Genomic DNA, 24668 nt, shown 5'->3' with positions numbered 1-24668 from the left:
TTCAGAAAATTAACTTCAGAATTCAGGTGGACCAGAATCTAGTTTCTGAGATTAGTTCTTGAATTTAACTAAAAATTCAGTAGCAGACTGGTTTACTGCTAGCCACGACCTCCGAAGGCGAAGAAGAGCTACATTGATTCCACCTGAGAATTTGAGATTTTTACCACCTCATTATTACTAATGTTGGTGGAAGAACCTCAGCACGATATCCAGTTCCGTCTAACGTACTAGAAAAAATGAACAATTCTCGGTCAAGATTTACCTACTACACTCGACCAGTATAACATCGGCACTGATATGTGCCTGACTACCTCAAAACTGTCGTCCTGGTGCGAAAAAGGCAAGCAAACGTGATGAGTTTTCTTCGTTGTTTCCAAAAGTTTAAGAATCACAAAATCTTGATTATATTTCTGATAGCATGGAGGAAAAAATATGTTGTTGCGTTAAGTATAACAAGAGATATTCACGATCAAAAACTTATCACTCTCCCAGAGGGTAAATTTTGAAAAGGCGCCCCATAGTAAAGTAAGTCGTATTCACGACAAAAGCGATTCACACACAGCATCAAGCGACTATTACCTGAATGGAACGATTACGGAACAACAACATTAATTGTAAGCAATTCATATGGAAGGACACTACGGCAAGTTCACGAAACATTTTAACGTCGGATACGTGAGCATACGTGGTTTTATATTCAGTTAAAAAACTTAATAAGTTAATCTGGACGTCGACTGAAGTTGATTGATTGTCTGAATCGTGTTCAATGCTTGTGTTTCCTGATGAAAACAAATCAATCTCATTTGCATTTGTGGTTGTAATTGAGCTGTCAGAGAGCCTTATATTCTGCAAACATTTCGATAGTCCCACGACAAAAGGGCCTAACCGCAAATGAGAGCCTCTCTTTGTTTACTTTCTCTTTTGATTATTACGGAGCCATTATGGCAAATTCTCTAAAATTTCCAATATAAATCGAAAGCTTGTAGTTTTACCTTGAAAGTTTTGCGAAGAGTAAAGCGTCAAATATAAAATCAGTTCGGTAAATTGTGAAAGAAAACGTAAACAAAGAGAAAGTGTCATTTGCAGTTAGGCCGTTTTGTCGTGGGACGGTCGATTTATAAATTTGGCCTGGCATCTCTGATCGATGACAACCGCGAAGAAAACAAAGAACGACAACAACTCGTGGCTCGCTCTCAGAGAGGACTTCGCTTGATTCGTTTCATTCGTTGGAGTGCACGGTTTATTTTTTAGTCATTTTCAGCTGTGTCTCCGGTGATTCCTCGTGCTTAGGAAAAAATCAGAAGTGATTTCAAAAACGTGGACAGTTTTTTTATTGCCGTAGTCATATCCTCGACTTTGGTTTGTTATTGATCGTCAGAAGTATAGTGTGAGTATTTTTTCGCAGCTATGAATGATGCAATTATCATGCAACTTGCCACATATTATAATTCGTTTTGTACTACTTCGAAGTGAAAGTAATTTGAGCTCTAAACCGGTTTCCATTCTGTTTTTCAGTATATCTTGGATAGGTGGATAAAATGAATACTTCTTTGACTGCCAAACAAATCCGGAACACTTTCCTGGATTTCTTCAAGGAAAAAGAGCATCTGTATGTACATTCGTCATCAACCATTCCGCTCGACGATCCAACACTGTTGTTTGCCAATGCCGGAATGAATCAATTTAAACCGATTTTTCTGGGAACGGTAGATCCCAACAGCGATATGGCCAAGTGGGTTCGGACGACTAATACCCAAAAATGCATTCGGGCCGGAGGCAAGCATAACGACCTGGACGATGTGGGCAAGGATGTTTATCATCATACATTTTTCGAAATGTTGGGCAATTGGTCGTTTGGAGATTACTTTAAAAAGGAAATTTGTTCCTGGGCCTGGGAACTTCTAACCGAGCGGCTGAAGCTACCGGCAGATCGACTGTACGTGACTTACTTCGGAGGTCATCCGGAATCAGGTTTGGAACCAGATCTCGAGTGTCGTGAAATTTGGCTGAAATTGGGTATCAAGGAAGAGCATATTCTGCCCGGTAGCATGAAGGATAATTTCTGGGAAATGGGGGAAACTGGTCCTTGTGGACCGTGCTCGGAATTGCATTTTGATCGAATTGGTGGTCGCAGTGTTCCTGAGCTGGTCAACATGGACGATCCAGATGTACTGGAAATTTGGAATCTGGTCTTTATTCAGTACAATCGCGAGTCGGATGGATCGTTGCGACTGTTACCCAAGAAACACATCGATTGTGGGCTGGGCTTCGAACGATTGGTATCCGTTATTCAGAACAAACGATCGAATTACGATACTGACGTTTTTATGCCGTTATTTGAAGCTATACAGCAGGGAACCGGTGCTCCGAGTTATCAAGGTCGCGTTGGTGCCGAAGACGTCGATGGTGTCGATATGGCATATCGAGTGCTAGCAGATCACGCCCGAACGATTACCATTGCGTTGGCTGATGGTGGTTTCCCAGATAATACCGGTCGTGGTTATGTACTTCGAAGAATTCTTCGGCGTGCCGTCCGTTATGGCACTGAAAAACTTAATGCTAAACCCGGATTTTTTGCTACTCTAGTAGATTCGGTTGTGTCACTTCTGGGAGACACTTTTCCAGAGGTTAAAAAAGATCCTCAGCATATCAAAAACATTATTAATGAAGAGGAACAGCAGTTCCTTAAAACACTGTCACGTGGTCGAAATCTTCTGAACCGTACGATCGCTAAACTTGGTGACAGTAAAGTCATTCCAGGAGATGTTGCTTGGCGTCTATACGATACTTATGGATTTCCGATTGATTTGACTCAACTGATGGCCGAAGAAAAGAGCATGGCCATCGACATGGACGGCTACGAAAAGGCAAAGCACGAATCGTACATACTTTCCCAGGGAAAGGAAAAGTCAAAATCCGCTACCGTTGATCTTGATGTCCATGCCATATCGGAACTGCAAGACAAAAGTGTTCCAGTGACGAATGACTCGTTCAAATATCGGTACAAGGCAGATAGCATCGATCCTTTGGCAGAGTATCGATTCGAGTCTTGTAATGGAAAGGTTCTAGCTCTCAGATATAACAACGCGTTTACCGATGAAGTTAAGTCCGGGCAAGAATGTGCTGTAATTCTGGATAAGACTAATTTCTATGCCGAGAGTGGCGGACAGATTTACGATCAAGGCTATTTAGTTAAGGTAATAAAATACAACAACTGTTGCCATCCATCTGTTTTTATAACTGTTATTTTCAGGTCAACGATGAAAGCACCGAGTTCAATGTGAATTTGGTGTACAACCGTGGCGGTTACATCATTCATATTGGCGTTGTGGAGGGGGTACTGCGTGTAGGGGATGAGGTTATCTGCCACATGGACACAACCCGGCGACAGTTGACGATGAAGAATCACTCTGCCACACATGCACTGAATCATTCGTTGCTGAAAGTTCTGGGTCAGGATACGGATCAGCGCGGTTCATTGGTAGTACCGGAAAAGCTGCGATTTGATTTTACCAACAAATCTGCCATGACTATCGAACAGGTAGCGGAAGCAGAACGACTTACGCGCGAAGTTGTCAAGAAAAATGTCCAGGTCTATGCGAAGGAAACTAATCTGGCTGTTGCTAAGAAGATAAATGGTTTACGGTCGGTCTTCGACGAGGTATATCCAGACCCGGTGCGTGTCATTTCATTCGGTGTTCCGGTGGAGGATCTCGCAGCGAACCCTGAGGGTACTGCCGGGACTGAAACATCAGTAGAATTCTGTGGTGGAACCCATTTACATCAGTCCGGTCACATCGTCGATTTTGTTATTGCAACCGAAGAAGCAATTGCCAAGGGTATTCGTCGAATTGTCGCCCTAACTGGACCGGAAGCATTGAAAGCTCTCAAAAAGACCGAATTGTTGGAAAATGAACTGAACGCGCTCAAGTCCACCATCGAAGCCGATGAAACCGGAGCTGAGTCAAAGGAGCATGTGAAGAAAATCGTCGAACTATCGGAAGATGTGTCGCAAGCGGTCATTCCGTACGTGAAAAAGGACGAAATCCGAAACGTGCTGAAGTCTTTGAAGAAATCGTTGGATGACAAAGAACGTGCTGCAAGAGCCGCTGTTTCCCAGGAAGTTGTGGAGAAGGCAAAGGAATTGTCAATAACCAACAAAGATGCCACGTTCTTGGTGCATCGATTGGAAGCTTTCAACAACACCAAGGCACTCGATACCGCCCTGAAAGAAGTTCGTAAAATCAATGCCAACCAGTCTGCACTGTTTGTCTCGTCGGATCCGGATTCGAAAAAAGTCTTCTGCTTGGCATCGGTGCCCAAGTCGGCCGTCGAAAAAGGCCTCAAGGCTAACGAATGGATATCGCACATTGCTCCCAGCTTAGGAGGCAAAGGTGGCGGCAAACCGGAATCGGCTCAGGCTTCCGGCACTAACTACGACAAAGTGGACGAAATTCTGGAACTTGCTCGCAAGTTTGCTGCTTCGAAGCTATCGTAAAATCATCTTCCACCGGTCTGCGAAATTTGATACCGGAAGTGCATTTTCACGAATATTCTGAATCATCCGAGCAATTGCATTTGAAGAAATATGTCGTATTTAGATTATAAATTAATTTTTATTACAATCAACAAGTTTTGATTTCGGCACAGCGTTGAACGTTATCAATATTAAAATAAAATTTTGCTTTTAGCTAACACGTGTTTTACGAAAATCTGTATGAGAATTAAGGACTATTCACACCTTTTCGATTCGGTTCAGTGCCAGCCCGACACCGTTCACGGATACCGGCACTTTCACTGAACCGGAACGAAAAGGTGTGAATAGTCCTTTACTGCCTATATTCGTATATCAGTCCCATATCGATTTTCTTCAATTTTGAGTTAGCTTGAGGAATGAAATCTATCCTCAATATTCTCTCAGAAATTGCAATATAAGAGTTGAGGGTTTGTTCGGTAAAGTGTGAACAAAATGTCGACTCATATCTGTCCCATATGCAAAGTACCCGCATATCAGTCCCATTCAGTGCAAATTTCAACAATTTCATTTGTTGCAATATTGGATTAGCAAAGGTGTATTACCGATATTTCATGTAATAATACCAGGATTTAGCATTAGGTGGCGCAAATAATCAAAAAATTCGGAAATAAAATTTTGATCGTCTTTTTCTCGACATGTTGATTTTCCATATGGGACTGATATGCAAGTATGGGTAGTTTATTCTATCTCTATCTTACTTCATACTCGCATAACAGTCCCATACGAATTTCAGTCATGAATTGAGTCTCATATTGATTTTTCATCATTTTTGAAGTATCTTGATAGATGAAGCATATCCTTAATATAATTTCAAAAAATACAATAAAAATTGCGAGATTGTTCAGTGAAATGTGAAAAAAAAACTATCAACTTTTGTCTGTCCCATACGCAAAGTGCCCACACATCAGTCCCATTTAGTGAACATTCGACCGTCCCACGACAAAAGGACTTAACTGCAAATGAGAGCCTCTCTTTGTTTACTTTCTTGTCATAATTGCAAATTCTTTAAAGTTTCCAATATAAATCAAAAGCTTGTAGTTTGTAGAGAAACTGTCATTTGCAGTTAGGCCCTTTATATTCAAATATTAGTGATGTATTATCTATAGTTTGTATTTTTTTTTGCTTAAACTGTATTAGAACGAAAACTTCACCACTTTTGCTCCGTTGGTTTTTCAATGCTTTGGGTCAGCTATTCCCGATCTGTGATCCGAGAAATCCTGAGGATCAACGAAATAGTTTTTCTGGGACCATGAATCATTTTCATGAGCATCTGTTTTTGTTGCTGTGTTGCCGAAAACCTAATAAAATAATGATTTTGTGTCAATATAAAGATCATTTTCTCTAACGTTTGTGTCGTTTTCTGTTGACACTTCGTAATTTTAGAAGTAGAGTTTAAGTTCATTTCCCACAACATTATTTTAAACGTAGCGGTCGAGGAGAACTATTGTGGTTTCAAAGGGACCCGCGATATAAGAAGGTTGGGAACCACTACTTTACTCATTTTCTTTATGTTTTGTATCCATTTGCGTTCGTTGTGTCAGTAAGGACTTATTTAAGACTATCCGTCGGTTTAGTGATTTAAGTCGAACTGCTGATTTGCACTGGTTCAGTTTGAACTGTGGTGCTTTGACGAGTCGATGACGAAACGTGAAGTTCATTCTGTTCATTTTGTGAGGTTATGGCATGTTCGTGCAAAACCTAATATGCATGAATCTGTTGAGTGTGAGGCGACTTGAAATTTTTACATTCGAACGATGAACTTCTGATGAACTTTTAAATTGTAAACAAGTACACGTCGACTATCAAAAAAAGTTCATTCTGTTCATTTTGTGAGGTTATGGCATGTTCGTGCAAAACCTAATTATAATTAGGTTTTGCACGATGACGACACAAATGAACTGCCGATGAATCGAGTTCATCTTTGACAGTTGCCGTGTACTTGTTTTGTTTAGAGGCTGGAATACTGCAAGTTAAAAATAGAAAAATGACGAAAAAGTGCCTGTTAAAAACGTATTCCACAGTGAAAAGAACTAAAAAGATTGCCCTGTATGTGTTTCCAGCATCAAGGAACGATATATGTATGAATCTGTTTAGTGTGAGGCGACTTGCAATTTTTTCATTCGAACGATGAACCTCTGATAATCTTTTAAACTGTAAACAAGTACACGTCGACTGTCAAAAAAAGTTTATTCTGTTCATTTTGTGAGGTTATGGCATGTTCGTGCAAAACCTAATTCACCTAGACAGGTTTATACAAATATCGCTCTTTGATGCTGGAAACGCATACAGGACAATCTTTTTAGTTCTTTTCACTGTAGAACACGTTTTCAACAGGCACTTTTTCGTCATTTTTCAATTATTAATTTGCAGTCGCAAAACAAAACAAACCACCAGTAGCTGTCAAAGATGAACTTGATTAATCGACAGTTCATTTGTGTCGTCATGTGTAAAAGCTTGTTATTTTACCTACCTATTACTCGATTTTCAATCAACGAATTATGATAAAATCGGATGCAATATTTTTGCTTCGACTCCAAGAAGCAATACTGCCGAGAAAATAGTTCGAAAGTTGTTCAATACTGCTGTTACAGCGACGCTTAAACTCAAAGCAAATGCTCCTAATTTCATCTTACCCTCAAAGTCAATCTATCGAACAGAGACAGTAGATCTCACTGTTCTCACTCTAACTAATAGTTTTCGTGAGATGACTACTGGACTGAGATGAATGGGGGAACCGTTACCCTAGTTGAAAGTCAATGCAAATCGTGCTAGGGGCAAGGCGAAAGGCTTACTAATGTCGTTACAACCCGCCTCCAACTGTTATCAATGTTGCTACTAGGTCAATGCAAGATTTGTTTTATTGGAAAGCAGATGAGAAATCGATGGCAACAAAAATGACCTTCATAATAGCTGATAAGCAAAATCGTAGCAATTATTTCAATGTAGTCACATCGACTCAGGATTTCGATCGATTGCGAAATTTTCATTTAGATCTATTTCGAATTTTCTATATACAATAGCATTACTGTGCGTACGGACTCAAATTGCATCACGAGAAAATATTCGGAAAAATCACCCATTCAATCGATCATCTCCAAACTCTCAGGGAATCAAATCAAAGATATTCATGAATCCTCATTCTTGTTTACGTTCGATGAGATACGTTCGAAAGTATGTCAAATTCGTATTACCGTTTTCGTTCGAAACATCGTACATGCATAAGAACAATGCCAATCCAACTTTAAACCTTCAGTTCTGGTTTGATGTTTGACATCATTTGTTATTTTTTCGCTGATTCTGTATCATCATGCCTGTTTACGTCCGTATCGACTATTCGACGAACACATCCCTCTTAGAAAAAAACGTTCAACGGTGGTCCTTCATTGGTTCAATACGTTGGATCATTGGTTCAATGAAAGTCCAATCAATCGTTCAACGGGAGGCTAACACGGGACCTTCGTTTGCCGATTTTGAAACAGACCGTCAAACCGAATGCCATTTTTTTCGTTCAACAAACCCGGCAGACAGAGGTCCATTGTTGAGCCATTTTTAATATGAGGAGTTGGAGCCCTGTTGGACTAGTTTTACTGCAGAATTTCTGAAGTTTTTTCCACTTTTTTTTTCAAACTAACACTACATACCTGCACAATACTTCTACTTCACGTAGAATAACAATAATTCTTTCTATGTAAAGGTAACACTTAATTTTCACACTATTTTTGCAAGAGAATAAAAAAACAACAAATCGATCCAGCAAATTGAACGAATATTTCGTGCAATATGTCGTTCAACAAGCGCTCAAAGACCAACAAAATAGAACGGCCCCCTCTCAGCAGACGAAAGGGTGATAGTGAAGATCTATGAAAGAATCACATTTTAACTGAGGGTTTAAATATTTCTAGAAATGAGGACATATTCTATTTCATTTTCATTGTGTTTCGCCTTCGGCTCATCAGTGTCTAAAGCAGTTTAAATTGAACTGCCATTGCCACCTAGTAATTCCTTTTTAAACCGCTAAGCAGGTGGCAACAGTAGCTCAATTTGAACTGCTTTAAGGACTGTTGAGCCGAACGTGAAACGCGAAGAAATCAAAACCCCCTAAATGTTCGTAATACATTGTTTGGTTTTCGTGATGAGGGCATTAAAAATTCCGTTTTTGAACTTGTTGTGTTGAAAGACTAAAATGACAAGTTCTGTTTCCATATGATTCCAAAAATATTCATCTAAATTTTGTACATCCAAAAAATAAATTAAACTGGTTTTATACTGAAACTTATTTATTTCGTCTTATCGATACTTACATTAATTATACTCGGCTGCATAACTAAAACAATTCCATTTCGGTCAGGTTTATCCAACCGTTAGCTAATTTCCCGTTAGGCATCCTCCGCCGTTGGTAACCAGAATGCCATATTGGTGCAGGCCGATGCAAGCATCATGAACTTCGGATTGAACTGGACGCACTGAATGGGACCCGGATGGTCGCCGTTCAGGACACAAATTTTGTATCCGGTGTCAGCGTTCCATACGTGCACCCTCCCGTCGGTGCTTCCGGAAAAAATAAACTGCGAATCCGGGCTGAAGGAAGCCTCTATTGGTAGACCTTTATTGTTTAAATGACCTATCCGAGAGAGGAATAAATTTAATAACACGGAATGAACTCCACTTGAATGTAACTTGGCAACCTACCTGTAAACGTTTGTAGCGGAGTACCATGGAAAGCATCAATCAAACGAATGATGGATCCGTTGGTACTGATCAAAATTGTTTTTCCATCTCTCGAAAATTTCAATCCGGTCCAGTCACATTCCTTCTCTTGGTTCAACTTGAATGTTACAAACGGGCCCTTGTCAAAAGACCGTAGATCGTACAGTTTGATACTTTCGGAATTTACGCCGGCCGCGAAGATTAGTCCTTCAGGATCGTACGCTGCTACTGGACGTCCATTGAGATGCATCACACCCTGACAGTTAGGGGATCGCAAATCCCACAGGCGCAATGTTTTGTCCAATGAACCGGACAGGAAGGTGTCTTCGACTGGCGATATGTTAAGCGAAATTACTTTTTTGGTGTGCCCCGGGAAATACCGCAGATATTTGTTGTCGTGTAAACTCAGATAACGGATCGTGTCGTCTACTTTTGTCGAACTGTGAATTGCTGTGTTGTTTGCGTGGGTAAAATGTATCAAATCCACACCGTACTTTTTCGAGTTCACTGTCCGGATCTGAGTTCCTTTTTCGCAATCGTACAGCACAATCTGATCATCTTCACTGCAGCTGATTAGCATTTCTCCATTAGAGGAGAAATCGATGGCATTGATCTTGTCCGTGTTTTCGCGGAACACTTTGGCTACCTTGAAACTCCTGACGACCGAGTCGATCAGCTTCATTTTCACAACGGCAGACAGTTTGAAAGCTCTTGATTTTTAGTCCTCAGGCAGTTGAGGACACTCCTGGTTTTACTAGAAAGTCGGAATCGGTTTTTGGCAATATTTCCGGCAGAAAAACGGAAAAACTATCGCTTACACTGTTGTTTTGCCAGTCGGCGCTTTATTTTTGAGTTTGATTGTCAAAAAAGTAACGAAAACACCGCCATCATTAAAAACTGGTGACGTTTGAATCAGACTTTAGCAATGTTGCAAGATTGAACTGTCATGTGGGGTAGGAATTCAAATAATCTTCTGTGAACGTGATCTCTGATTGAGGCGGCTTGAGGGAGAGAAAAATAAATGAGATAATTTAAACTGACATTTCTCTCGGGTTAAAGCCGGTGGGTGGCTAGCAGCAAAACTAAACAATACGTAATTCTTGTACGATTTCAAATTTGATTGTCTCAAAAATTACTTCTATCAAATTTTTATTTTTTAACTGTTTCTTCAAAACAACTAGTTCAAATAAGGACATGTTATCCTATCTATATCGAAACCTGTCTCGTCGGTTGATGTTTCAACAATCGGTTCTGTTGGAAGTGAAAGCCGAATATTCTTCTCGGCGAGTTGCAATTGCACTACGTAGCAAGAAAGCCAAAGCGGATAAACCAACTGTTAGTATATTACTCTTATCTTGTAAGTAATACTTAGCTTATTAAACAATTCAACTCTTGATGATTGTTTCCAGACACAATATTTCGTTGACAGCAAACACATTAGAACCGTGGGTGGAAATGGAGGAGACGGTTGTATTTCATTTCTTCGGCTTTGGTGTAACGAAAATGCGGGTCCTGATGGTGGTGACGGAGGCAACGGAGGGCACGTCGTTTTTCAGGCTAGTACCGACGTGCGGGACTTGAACCATGTGACTACGCTACTCACTGCAGAATTTGGCGACAAAGGTCGTAATAAAGACTGTCACGGAAAAAATGCAAGTCACACAGTTGTGAAGGTTCCTTTGGGGACAATCGTAAAGAACAGCTGTGGCAAGGTTGTAGGTGATTTGGACACGGAAGGAATGATGTTTGTGGCTGCACGAGGAGGAGCCGGAGGCAAAGGTAATCACTTCTTTACAAGTGATATGGAACAAGCGCCACAAGTCGCAGAACACGGTGGACAGGGAGAAGATATATCGTACATTTTAGAGCTTAAAAGTATGGCACACGTTGGATTTATAGGACTTCCCAACGCGGGTAAAAGCACATTGCTCAGGGCGATTTCACGGGCGCGACCAAAAGTAGCCTCCTATCCTTTCACTACTTTGAAGCCGCATCTAGGAATGGTGCAATACGATGATTACGAACAGATTGCGGTGGCCGATCTTCCCGGTCTCATACCGGACTCGCACAAAAACAAAGGACTTGGTATACAGTTTCTGAAGCATGCTGAACGTTGCAGTGTTCTACTCTTTGTGGTGGATGTTTCCTTAGAGGAACCCTGGCATCATTATCATACTCTCGTGCATGAACTAAGCATGTTCAGTGAGGAATTGGTCGGACGACCGAAGATAATAATTGCGAACAAAATTGATCTGCCGGAAGCGGAAAAGAACCTTCAAATTTTGGAGCACCACGTGGATGTTCCGGTTATACCGATCAGCGCAAAACTCGGCACCAATGTCAGCGAATTACTAAGAGAAATTAGAATTATTTATGATGGAATTCAGAAGAAGAAATTGACTGAAACTACTTAAGAGAAAAATAAATCGAATACGTAAAAGCAAGTGTTTTCATATTCGTGAATATCTACCATGCGTCTCCTGAGTTGTACTTTCGAAGTAACTCCAGTGCGAATAGGATGAAATATGCAACAGTTCTTATCTGCATCTCTAGCGTGATTAAACCCGGTTCAAAAAATAATAGAACTATCCATAGTTTATATCTTTATTCGATCAGTATTTTGTGGTCGAAAAAGTGCTAAAGAATAACGAGATAATTAATGACGAAACAGAGCCAGCCGGTGCCGAGACATAAGAATGGATGTTATTTTCATGGTAATGGGATGTATTGCACATCTGGAGCTAAACCATAGCTACAGCAATACAGTGTTAAGTTATTCCTGTCATCACATCCTAGCACCTTCGGTTATGACATCAAATGATGATATAGTGAACTGACTTCGGTTAGACTGGTAGGGTTCTAGGGGAGCATATTTTCTAGGCGGTGTCCTGTGGGCTGATGATGTGATAAGTATATATCCGTACCCGATATATGTTGCATAGTGGTGGAGAAGTGTCGTCACTCTTGAAGTAAGTGATGGTCTTGCTCATGAATATAGATTTTTCTCTTGGTGGAAGTTTTTTTTCCTGCTGTTTTTTTTCCATTAGCTGCGGCAGGCGCGTAGCCAGAAAAAATTTTCGGGGGGGGGTTTAGAACATGGTGATAAATCAACACATGTACAATTTATATCACAATGTTTCCCATGGGTTATAATTTTTTGTTTCGGGGGGGGGGGGGGGTGGGGGGGGGGGGTTTGAACCCCTAAACCCCCCCCCCCCCCCTGTGTACGCGCCTGAGCTGCGGTTTTGTATACAACCAAATCCTGATGCTTCCATGAAGGACACAAATAAATTCCACTGGCACACGTCCATAGCTATAGCTTTAAGAGTTTTTTGTTTGAAGCTTTTGTGGGCTGTGACCAAAATAAGCAGAAATCGAACGAACTGGACTAGTATAACAACAATGGAATAGCGTGCGAAATCAAATAAAGGTTTTATTTTGGTTTAAGTTGTGATCTTTGTATTAGTGGAACATAATAGAAGTTTTATAGTACCGTGGGTGAGCAGAAAGGTGCTTAGATTTGGTTTGTGGGATAATCCTTCAGCAGCCCTTACACGATCATTAAAAGTGTAATTACTATAAAGTAATATCATTTTAATGAACGTGTAAGGGCAGTAATGATGAATTTGGTAATTTCTCTACGGGATCCGATAAGCCGTCACATTGTGACATATTAAGAGTCGTGACGTGTGCGAATGAATGTAGCTCCTATACGTCTTTTTTAAACTCTTAAGATTAGTTAAAATGGAAACTAATAAAATCTGGATGATATGATTACGCTCGTATATATATTTTTTGTCGAAAAACAGTACACGTACGAAAAAATAATAAAAAAAAAACAGTACATCGATTTTGAAAAACCACTACATTTCGCAGTACGCATATTATCTAACAATAGTGGATAAAAAAATAAAAGCGCATGGATGATTATCGGATGATTTATTTTAATAATCTCAATAGTTTTTTTATTATTTCTCCAATCTAACTAAAAATATGTAAATATTAAATACTAAATTAATCATCACATTATTTCTACAAAAGGTCAGGAAATTTTTTTGAGAATCGGATATTTTTGACGATGATTTTGATTTAGTGTATTCCTTCTCTTTGGTGGTGACAATTTCCTTTTGTTTAAAATCAACCAAATTTAGTGAAATTGTTGTTATGCGCTCTGAATATGAATAAATACTCAGAGAAATGAAGATTGCTTAAAATAACAAAATAGTTAGTAGATTTTTTAATTTGATTTAGGTTAATTCCAAATTAGAATATGATTGTTTTGAACCAATTTCTCTGTTCATCATTAACAATGATCTCTGTTTAATGTGAATCAAAATTTTTGTCTAACCAAACAAAAAAAAAGTTGTGAAATAAATTGACTATTTATTGCATATCCAAAAAAGTTTAGTTGACTCTATTGGTAATATCTATGTTGATTCAATTTTGCTTTACCATTATGGTAAGAAAAGTTTGATTCATTTTATCTATGATCTTATTTGTATAATGATACAACAAAAATTATTGTTGAAATTAATCGCATCAGTTTTATTTCTTATAAACCAAAGTAATTTTTTCCCTGTGAATGAATAGAAAAGTGTGTACGCGTTTTTCAAAAAGAGAAATCTCATCTGCTTAATGCTTTGTCTTGAGGCTTTTCAACAATCCAAGTGTAAGTGTTGATAATTAATAGTATTAGAATCTGCATAGCATTACATAACACGTTTTCTTTACAAAAAATGTTTGATGTAGGATATCCATATCTTTATCGGACTGTAAGGGTACCGAATCATTTGACACTATAAAAGTGATATACCAAGACTTGATTTGATAATTGGAATTTTTGCAAATGTGAGTAATCGGAATAGCTAAAAATATATATAAATCGAGGAAAAAATGTTTCAAAAACAACTCTTCAATTTGTTTCAAAAGCATTCATTATACCCTTAAAACCAGCCAAAATAGAAGATTTTAATAAATAAAAGCGTAAGTAGAAATACCAATTATTTTAGGTTAATATCCTCTGTCAAATTTATAAATCCAAAGCAGTTCTATTACTAATTATTATATTAATTCTATTACTTTCATATAAAGTTCATTTTAGAATGATTTTTCAAGTTAAATTTACTGTGGCATTGTTTGTCTAGCAATTGTAAAATATGTAAAATTTTTGTTATTTTTATCAAAATATTTATCGAAACAAACTAATCCACTGAGAAAAATCAAATGTCTAGTTTTGTTATTTTATAGCAACAATATTTGCTATTTAAACATAGATTTTCTTTTGTCACTATTCCGGTAAAATAAATCGTTGCGTGAAATTAAGATTAATTAATTAAGGAAAGAAGAGAATGAGGCAAATCCTGTCACTGTCTGCTCTTTCTGACATTTCGTAGAGCGGCAAATCGAAATTCGATGCGTTAAAGATTTAAAATTGGGTATTAATTTTTTGCTTTGAAAAATACAGTGCATTTTAATGGGAAAGTACAGTACAAATCAAAATACAGTATATTTAAGGGCGAAAAACAGCACGCAGTATTTGGGTCAAGAATACAATACCATGTTGTAGAATACAATCAGAGATGCCATTTATACAGATTTATCTGTATTATACAGATTTTTACATACGCATACAGATTTAATACAGAGTACAGATTTTATACAGATTTTCTAAATTTTATACAGATTTATACAGATGTCACAAAAAGTAAGAAAGAACAAATTTAACTTTTCTGTCTGAGCTATCTTTTAGTAGTTGATTCCAGTGACGATATAAAAATCTTTCAATCAACGGACAAATCACAAAATAATATGAAAATCTGTGAAATCCATTTATATTATAATTTGAAACCAATTTGAACTGATATTCAGTTTTTTTCAATGACTGAGTGAAAACAGCCAGGAGAAGCCAAATGAATGAAAAACTAACAGAAAAGATAATTTTTTGGATACGCTCAGAGACAGTACTTTATTTAAGGAAGTAATGGCATCATAAAACTTTACTGTCAAACTGAGAGTTGTATGAACCGACTTGACGTTGCATATTGGGCGTTGAAATTCCATGTCAAATTATAAAGTCATCAATTTCAAACTAGATAAATATATGGAATTGCAATTCAATTGTGGATAAAAAAACTATGAAACTTCGTCGTTGATTGACTGATTGAATCTACCATCCTACAACCACAATCTATTGGAATAACATCTTTTATCATCATTTTGTTGTAAGAATTTCATTTTATTACTGAATACAGATTAATACAGATTTTTTATACAAAGAATACAGATTTTCTATGAAAATATCTGGCATCTCTGAATACAATACAGATACGAGCGTCAGATATGGATATGAAAGATGACAAGAAAGCTTCAATAAAATGATGCCATCACAAGTCAACTTCCAGGAATGGTAACGGAGACATCGATGCATAAACTGCTGCCAACAAATATAGCGTTCGATAAAATTTTGAAACGAAATGAAAAAAACTAAAAAAAATGTTTATGTACACTGAACATCAAGTTTACCTATTTTTTAGGAAGAATCACTCATCGTCGTGCTCTTCTTGTATAAGCTATCCAAAATTAGGTCGTTATCTACTCAAACATTGACTTGATCGTAAAAATGGGTAGCGTGCATTGCAATGGCATAACACTTTGGGTAAACTTACATTTACATACATTTACAATTAGGGAGATGCACTTCAGTAGATTTTGGGTAGGTTTTTTTGACGCAAAATTAGGTGCGGGTGGTATGAGTGTATACCTCGAAATATACAAAATAAATGAAACCTAAATCAATTGTTTTAGGAAAAATTAAGCGAAAAGTTCATAAGTATCGACCTTAACTACTGCCAAAGCATTTTATTCAGCAATAGTTAGAAGCGAATGGAATTTAATTCACTTTACTGTTTCATACCATGTACTCTATGCTAAAATTGTATAGTATTTTTTAGAACAGTTATAAAGCCGCGACAAATTGTGGACAGATTAAATTAGGTATAAAACAAACTTACTGTTAGTTCAATCCAAAATTCATTGTGCATTATTAGTCATCTTAAAACTAATTACTGTTACTTATTTAGGCTGTATGAAGAAACTACGAACTTTTGAGTTTACTCCAGCCATTAGGGTCTGTGCAGACTGAAGGTTATTGAATGTTTTGAGATCAGATGTTTACTTTTTGAGTTATACGAAGTTTCACATTTTGCCTCGAAAATAAGATGATGGCGAAGATAGCAGAATTTTCGAGTTGAAATCAATTGCATAATTATATTGATTTAAAATACTTACAGCAATAAACGCTGGAAGAACGTAACACCCATATACCATTCGAATCAGTTCATCTAGATCAGCAAATGCGTGTGTGACAAATAATTTCACTCAATTTTCTCTAAGATAGCTCAACCGTTTTCTGCAAACTCAGATTCATATGAAAAGTCGTATACTCCCAAACAAGGTTCCTGAATTTCATGTGGATCCGACTTCTGGTTCCGAAACTACAGGATGAAATTAAAATAATGTAACTCATTTTTCTCGTAGATGGCTGATTCGATCCAATATTCAAATTAAGTCTATGAACCATCTGAGATTCGAATTAAAGGTTTTAAGATCTTTTAAAACATCTTGCTTTTTAGTCAGATCTGACTTCCGATTTAGAAGATACAGGGTAATTAGTATAAAAATGTCCATTTCACATAAATTAACACTCCAAATACCAAGCCTCAAAAAAAGTTGGAACGGTAACTTTGAGCTGTCATAGCTCAGCTGTTTTTCAACGAATCTCAATAAATTTTACACCCTCGAATTTTGTGAAGTTCGTAGATTGATTCCAAAACTTTGTAGCTGACGATTGGCAAAGGAAAACCAATGAAAATTTGATTTTTCCCGTTCCAAGTTTTTTTCACGCGCCCAATATGCCCTATCTGCTTTCCAATTTTCTTTCCTTTGGCATAAACGTCGCATAGAAAATATTGAATACTTCAACTTTACCGAGTCATAACTTTGTTGTTAGTCAACCGATCTTCAAAATTTGTTCACCATTGGAAAGGTAATACTTCCACAAATACAATGCACTGAAAAAAACTAAAAATAGGGTTGTCTACCCAAAGTTATAATGAAAACTGTAGATTGATGACCTAAGAAAAGATGAGACTTTTTACTATGATCGTAAATATCTCGAAATTCAAAGCGATGACCTATATATTTTTATACATCATTCGATTGCTAGTGATACCAGCTACAATTTTCGCTCAACTACCTTTCCTGCACAATCAAAAGAAAACATTAAACAATCGATGAATTTATAAATATATATGAATTTTTCAATTTTTTTCACATGTTTGTATATAACTCAAAAATTAAAGCGATGACATGTACATTTTTTTGATTCAGAATATTGGAATCATTACCAGAAACAATGTATTGATGATCAAAATTATATATCCGTTCAAAGAATCTCAAGAAATTTGGTACAAATACAGAGAATTTCTATTATTGGGAAAATTTTGCCAAAAAAAAACAAATCAAAACTTTGAAATTTTATGACATATATTTTTTTATTATTTTAGTTGGAAATTTATTATGAACAAAATTTACAAAAAAACTGAAACTTGGATTTCACTGAAAATCTTAAAAATTTTGGTAAATATACCTAAACTCTAAAAATAATAATGCTTTTGTATTGGACAAAAGATCTAAACAATTTTTATGCACAACCCAAACGGAATTGTTATCTACTAAAATTAGGTTTTTTTGTTTTAGGTTTTCCGTAAAATCTCAGAAAATCGGTAGAAGATCAGAAATTTCAAAATTTCTGACATATATTGCGTTCCAACGTTTCTGCAAATCAAAGTGAAAATATTGGAATCCGTTTTGATTTCATCTGTTTCAAAGAGACGTAGAATTTGTTTCTATTAATAAAATAAATTTTGTGACAACACGAAAATTTTAAATTATTTCAATGGCTTTGTACAAAAAGAAATAGAACGTAAATTTATACGAATTCCATGTACTAACCCATGGTCAAAAAAACCAACTAAAATTAAAAAAAAATATTGCTTGATTTTTGTTTTACTAGCAATTAAGAACTAAAAAATATATCTTAAATTTTCCGCTATCCTAAACGACATCAATTATAATCGATAGAATATTAGAATTTAAATATCACAAACTTAGAATTATTTCGGAATGTATAGAATTCGAAAATTATTTGAATTTTCTATTAGTAAACAATTTAGAAAAAGTGGAATTCTGAATTTAGCACAAAAATCATACGAAATTAAGTAAAACTTGTTTTTTTCCACGTAGTTGTGTAATAATGCCTTTCTCATATCTCTCTTATTCTCATATAAAAATGTATTCTTCAAACAGTTTTGTTTGATTTTTGAAAAACATGAAAGCTAGTGCATGAACTAGTGTAACCTACAAATTGAAACAGTTCTCAAATCGGTTAGGCCATCTTTCTCAGTGAAGTGAGTTCCACTATTTCAGGTACTTGTGAAACTGGAATCTCCCCGAATAATGGCTTTGCGGCAGCCTTTGCGATTAGCACCTACCAACCAATCTATTCGCAGCTTAAAGTTGTCTTCGTCTCGAAAAACAACCTCTTCGTTTGAATGCTTTTTACTGAATGAAACCCTGCACCTATGTTATCAGAACTAATTGGCTCAAGTGGCATGTTTCCCTAGTTATTTGGAGATTCGTGCCTTGCGTAGCTTCTCATCAACTTCCTGATGGGAAGGGAAGGATAAAAGGAACATGGAAGGGAATTGAGAATTGGGTGAGATGGGAAAACAGCACAAAACATAAACAAATAAGTCGTCCTGCATCCCCGAAAGGATGCTGAACGTTCTGCAGGAGCCAAAATGCACGGTTGATAGAACCTCCAACCACCGTGAAGCGTTAGAGATTTTACAAAAGCGACACCATTCTGCATTCCCCGAAGAATGCAGAACGATTTCTTCCCGAATATGCACTTGAATTAATTTGACACTTTAGAAGACAAAAATACCTTATATAGCTAATAAATGACTGATACGAATAGTTTTCAATGAAAAAATCCAATGTATGAACATAATTTAAAAAAATTTTAAAAAATATCTCCTCCGCCTTTTTTTATGAATATCCTCGAAAATATTTTTTGTCAAATACAAGAAACGGATTTTTTTCGTTTTCCTCAATGTTAGATATAGCAGTTTAAAAATAACCTGTTTTTGAACTAGTTTTGCTCATAACTTCGGTTCAGAAAACGCTACCTGAACACGCCAGTCATTAAAAAATTGGTTTTAACAAACTCTAAAAGATGTTCAAAAATACCTATACGAAAAGCGAAAAATATAAATGCTAGTGCAAAAAATCTGATTTTTTGAGGAACACCCTAAGTTGCTCTTTAAAAATAGCTGTAACACTAAAACCGTTGCAGATACTACTATGATGTCCTCAGCAAAGCTGCTCGATATAAGTTTATCTACAGTTTTGCCGAAAAATGCAGTCCTCTATCTCAATACATCCGAAAAATAAGTTTTGGATCACCTTAATAATAAGAGCCACCCTAATACCATGTACATCGACATATGGTTTATCTTCACTGATCATTTGTTTTGAAGACATCATAGCTCTAAAGTATAAGGTTAAGCCACAAATGTTTTTTGTTCCCTAAATTGTGGGTCCGGACCACTGTGCAATGCAATTTAACTCGGAAATTTTAAAATTTCTGATCTTTCATCTATTTTTTGAGATTCTACGGCAAACCTACAACAAAACCAGAATTTTAGTAGTTATCAAATGCGTTTGTGTTGTGCATAAAAATTGTTTAGATCGTTTGTCCAATACAAAAATATTTTAAGAGTTTTAGGTTATTTCCTAAAAATTTTAAAATTTTCAGTGAAATCCAAGTTTCAGTTTTTTTTTTGTAAATTTTGTTTATAATAAATTTCCAACTAAAATAATAAAAAAATATATGTCATAAAATTTAAAAGTTTTGATTTCATGTTGTTTTGGCAAAATTTTCCCAATAACACAAATTCTCTGTATTTGTACCAAATTTCTTGAGATTCTTTGAACGGATATATAATTTTGATCATCAATACATTGTTTCTGGTAATGATTTCAATATTTTGAATCAAAAAAATGTACATGTCATCGCTTTAATTTTCGAGTTATATACAAACATGTGAAAAAAAATGAAAAATTCATATATATTTATAAATTCATCGATTTCTCAATGTTTTCTTTTGATTGTGTAGGAATGGTAATTGAGCGAAAATTGTAGCTGGTATCACTAGCAATCGAATGATGTATAAAAATATATAGGTCATCGCTTTGAATTTCGAGATATTTACGATCATAGTAAAAAGTCTCATCTTTTCTTAGGTCATCTATCTACAGTTTTCATTATAACTTTGGATAGATAACCCTATTTTTCGGTTTTTTCAGTGCATTTTATTTCTGGAAGTATTACCTTTCCAATGGTGAACAAATTTTGAAGATCGGTTGACTAACAACAAAGTTATGACTCGGTAAAGTTGAAGTTCTCAATATCCGATTTGCGATGCAGGTGCCGCATGAATGCAGATAGGGCACGTTTTGAGCTCGAAAAAAAACTTGGAACGGGAAAAATCTGATTTTCATTAGTTTTTCCTAAAAGATTGCCAATAACGATATTCTTAAAATAATCTACAAACTTCAGAAAATTCGAGGGTGAAAAATTTATCGAAATTGGTCAAGTAACAACTGAGCTATGATAGCTCAAAGTTACCGTTCCAACTTTTTTTGAGGCTTGGTGCTTCGCGTAACTTTTTTAGGCTTGGTATTAGGAGTGTTAATCAGGTTTATCTGGTTTGCAGATTTGAGTAGTAAACTTATTCCAGTTTTAGCGATATTCAGTTTTCGATCCGGAAAGTACCCAAAAATTTAATTCCCATTACGATTTCTCAAAGATGTCTACACTGATTTTAAAAGTTTTTGAATGAAATGTAAACTACACAACTCCTTAGGTGAATTTAACTGACCTCGGCTAAACCGATTTTCGAATTCCGGCTCCGGTATCGAATCGTTTCTCAAAGCTCAATCGTTTTGTCGAAAAGGCCAGCTCGAATTTTATAAACAAAAATTCAAATTAAAAGACTTATGGTCCTTTCAAAATTATTGAATTTTATCCAATTCCGACTCCGATTCTGGAATTACAGGGTGATGAGTTGTTGAAATTCAAACTTATATAGAAGATGATAACACCAAAAAGCTTCAAAGTTGGACTCAAAACTATTGCAATTTATTTGTCATATTAATTTATGGCCATACGAACCCTTTAGGTTATGCTGGTTCCTGAAAATCGTAAAGTACCGTAAACATTATTCATGCACAAAACACATGCGGATTGATAAAAAAGATATCATCTCATTGCTAGGTGGATTTTTAAGTAATTATTATTTACGCCGCGAGGAAGTTCACACGAAACTTGTTCAGTACTTTCAAGTTGCCAAAAGTTCCATACGTGTACACTCTTAGAAAAAATGAAATTTATGCTTGACATAAATCCAAGTATGCCGTAATTTCTCCGGCGATGACACAATATTACATCTACTAACATGTAAATATAAATTTTGCGTCTGTATCGATGTAAGCTTCAGTTAAATTAACTGTGAAGTTAATTATATGACTTATCTTTACATGTTTTGTATTGTGAATGTAAGTGAATCGCGACGCTCCTTTTATGTGCATCTATGAAGATGTAACTAAGCAGCGAGAAAGTTCACGCGGAATTTGTTCTGTACTTTCTAGTTCTCAGAAGTTCCGCGTATTCAATTAAGCAGCAAGGAAGTGGATGTTTTCAGTAAGTCTGGATCTTTTGGTTGCTTGGGAGCTCGTCGTACTGCGCAGTATGAAAGTGTTGAAGTAAAAACACAGAGAACGGACATCCATGTAAAGTTTTCTCTGTTTGTAACAAAATTCACTGCTGTGGAATTAATAAATATGCCTTCAAATTTTCGAAATGAAAACTCAGTTCCAATTATTTATCATTTGAAAATAAATATTGTCATATTTGTCCTTTGAGACTTAACTACAACTGAAATAACAAATGAAGTAGGGTTTTTGTTATTCAGGAGTGTTTTTATCTTTAACTCTTAAAATTTTACATTTGGCCGATGTTTAAACACTAACGAGAACTCTTCTACGGCATATGTTTTAGAACTGTACCAGCTGTTTTAGAATTATTGGTAGAAGAAACCATCTGCCTTTTTGTGAGCAGAATTCGTTTCCTACTTGAAATACTTTTTAGAAGAGCTTCGGCGTAACAACACATTATATTGAACGAATATTCAAAGGACATTTAAATAATAAGTATTTGAAATGATTCAAATGTAAAATTTGATCCGCGCAAAATTTATTTTTGTTGTCTATAGTGTTGTAGTGCAAAGTTAAGAGACTATTCTTGTTCTAATAACTGGTATGATTATAATATACGAACATGACATCTCATAGACGGAAAATACAGATTTGTCGTATATCTTTACCGAGCGAACAATAGAAACGAAATATGTAAATTATTGGGTGTAGCTTGTGTATGCTTGCTTGCGATATAAGAACACACGGGTAAGATTAAAAATGTTGTGAAGTGTTAATAAACGCCACTCTGTTCAATCGTATTGTCTTCTGCGATGTGTTTAATTGCATCCCAGGATAGTAAAAACGGTAGAACAATTCCAGTGTTTGGAAAAGGGTTGCAAGTTCGGGTTCAGTTTTGAAGAAATCATTTTCCTGTTTTCGCAATCACCATCTTATTTATTTAGCGATTCGCAATATGCCTTTCGTTGGGTATTGATTGTTATAATATGTAATATTAAAAGTAGTATCACTTATTCCCAAATTGTAATCAGAAATTTAACCCTATCAAATTTCCAAAAATACTTGAAACAATTTAGATCCACTTAAAATCGGAATGCGGAGAATGAGACCTCGCGGATAATGAGAGTACAGATTCTAATCGTCCGCGTAGTCGCATTCTACGGTTTCGGTTTCGGCACTCTTTGAAACTCCAATTTGGATTCGTTCGAGGCATGCAAAACAAGGGCAGAGTACCGTCCGTAAGTAAGAATGACATCATAATCTGCTGATGTTTGTCTAATCAATTGGAACCGCCGAATTCTGGACAAAGTGAATTGAGTAGTTTTCTTATTGAGTCAATTCTTGTCAGTTGACGCCATTCTGGAACAGAATTTTTTCTGATTGTGAATTCTACAAAATAAAATTAAAAATGGAATTGAAAACTTAAGTACGTTTTCCAATTTGAAAATTGTCGCCTGTCTATTGAAAATCAGAAACAATTTCGCTCACGAAGCGTTCTTAGTAAGAACGACTCAAGCACTTTCACATCTATTTACCGAGCGGCTCCACCAAAGCAGAGCAGTCAGTCGGTTTTGCTCCTGAAGGCCACACGCTGTTTACGCTATGCTATCTACTAAACCGCCGCCCAAACGGTCGGTGGTGTTATTCAAGTGAGTTCCGAGCACTGAGTCTATCCCAATACTACTAATATCCAGTTTGCTCTGCTCTCTGCTAGTACATGGTCCGTTGAGAATAAATGGAACGTTAGTGTTGGTGCAACTGGTGTTTTTTGCCGTTGAAAGCCAGAAGGAAAAACCGAGTAATACACAGAAGAGAAGAAGAAAATAGACAGAAGAACGGAGAAAATTAACTTCGACGAAAAAACAACAAACAAACAAACAAATATAGACGGAGCAGTCATCAGCTGGAGTCTCATTCAGTTAATCGGTTGCTACTATGTACTATGATCGGTATGTGTAGGCAAAAAGGGAACGAACGAACGGGGAATAACAATCGTTCAGGAAGGGATGGCGGACGGTAGCAATAAATATGTTGACGCGAGTCCTTTGAAGGGCTATGTCCGTCCCGTGCCCCATTCGTAGGTATAAGCAAAAACCTGAATCGAATACCAATGCTCTAAGCATGAGACTGTGGGATTTAGGCTGACTTTGTTGGACGCCTCCGGTTCCGGGTGGGTGTGGGGTAGTGACTAGTCGGTTCCGTTTCTGTGGTAGTTCGATTGTGGCCCCAAACCGACGACGGCAGCGGTGATGATGACGACGATGACGACGCTGGTGGCACTTAGGTGGCAGAAATCAAACAATCTTTTAACCTCATTTCTTTAGTCAGTGTCGAGCCGCTCGTCGGGCATGTCACTGCCGGGCGAGAAAAGTGAATTCTTGATTTTTGTTTTATGGTTACCATTTGACGCGGCGGGTTCAGTGAAACGTTTGAACAAACATTTGTCCTTGTGGTAGATTTACTGAATGTGGTGGGTAAACATCGAAAATCGTGCATTATTTATTCAGTGCTAGCAGTTTTGCTGGTAAGTTTAATAAATTGATGGTATTTATTGACTGAGTGTTATCTCCTTAAGGTCCATGTA

General features: G+C 36.6%; 4 protein-coding genes across 5 annotated transcripts in view; 3 read left to right on the top strand and 1 right to left on the bottom strand.

Annotated features, from left to right (window-relative positions):
- Nucleotides 1-1164: 1164 nt before the first annotated feature.
- Nucleotides 1165-5305, top strand: LOC131431127 (alanine--tRNA ligase, cytoplasmic). The gene is made up of 3 exons (XM_058596639.1): nt 1165-1387; nt 1516-3197; nt 3254-5305. Exons 2-3 carry the CDS (start codon nt 1539-1541, stop codon nt 4496-4498), a joined length of 2904 nt encoding a protein of 967 aa, XP_058452622.1. The 5' UTR covers nt 1165-1387; nt 1516-1538; the 3' UTR covers nt 4499-5305.
- A 3491-nt stretch (nt 5306-8796) lies between these two features.
- On the bottom strand, nt 8797-10170 carry LOC131431126 (WD repeat-containing protein 82). Its single transcript, XM_058596638.1, has 2 exons — nt 9227-10170; nt 8797-9158 (listed from the first exon to the last, which is right to left on the bottom strand). The coding sequence occupies exons 1-2, from the start codon at nt 9924-9926 to the stop codon at nt 8914-8916; spliced, it is 945 nt and encodes a 314-aa protein (XP_058452621.1). The 5' UTR covers nt 9927-10170; the 3' UTR covers nt 8797-8913.
- A 119-nt stretch (nt 10171-10289) lies between these two features.
- LOC131431124 (mitochondrial ribosome-associated GTPase 2) lies at nt 10290-11674 on the top strand. Its single transcript, XM_058596637.1, has 3 exons — nt 10290-10346; nt 10426-10579; nt 10654-11674. The coding sequence occupies exons 2-3, from the start codon at nt 10439-10441 to the stop codon at nt 11656-11658; spliced, it is 1146 nt and encodes a 381-aa protein (XP_058452620.1). The 5' UTR covers nt 10290-10346; nt 10426-10438; the 3' UTR covers nt 11659-11674.
- Nucleotides 11675-24313: 12639 nt separating this feature from the next.
- Nucleotides 24314-24668, top strand: part of LOC131431123 (plasmanylethanolamine desaturase 1) — a 66784-nt gene continuing 66429 nt past the window's right edge. For both annotated transcript variants that reach the window (XR_009229650.1, XM_058596635.1), the window contains exon 1: nt 24314-24608. The gene's annotated coding sequence lies outside the window, so the exon portion shown is untranslated. The remainder of the gene's footprint in view (nt 24609-24668) is intronic.

The sequence above is a fragment of the Malaya genurostris genome, chromosome 2 (genome assembly GCF_030247185.1).
Source record: "Malaya genurostris strain Urasoe2022 chromosome 2, Malgen_1.1, whole genome shotgun sequence".
NCBI lineage: Eukaryota > Metazoa > Arthropoda > Insecta > Diptera > Culicidae > Malaya > Malaya genurostris.
This window is presented reverse-complemented; position numbering and strand designations above follow the sequence as displayed.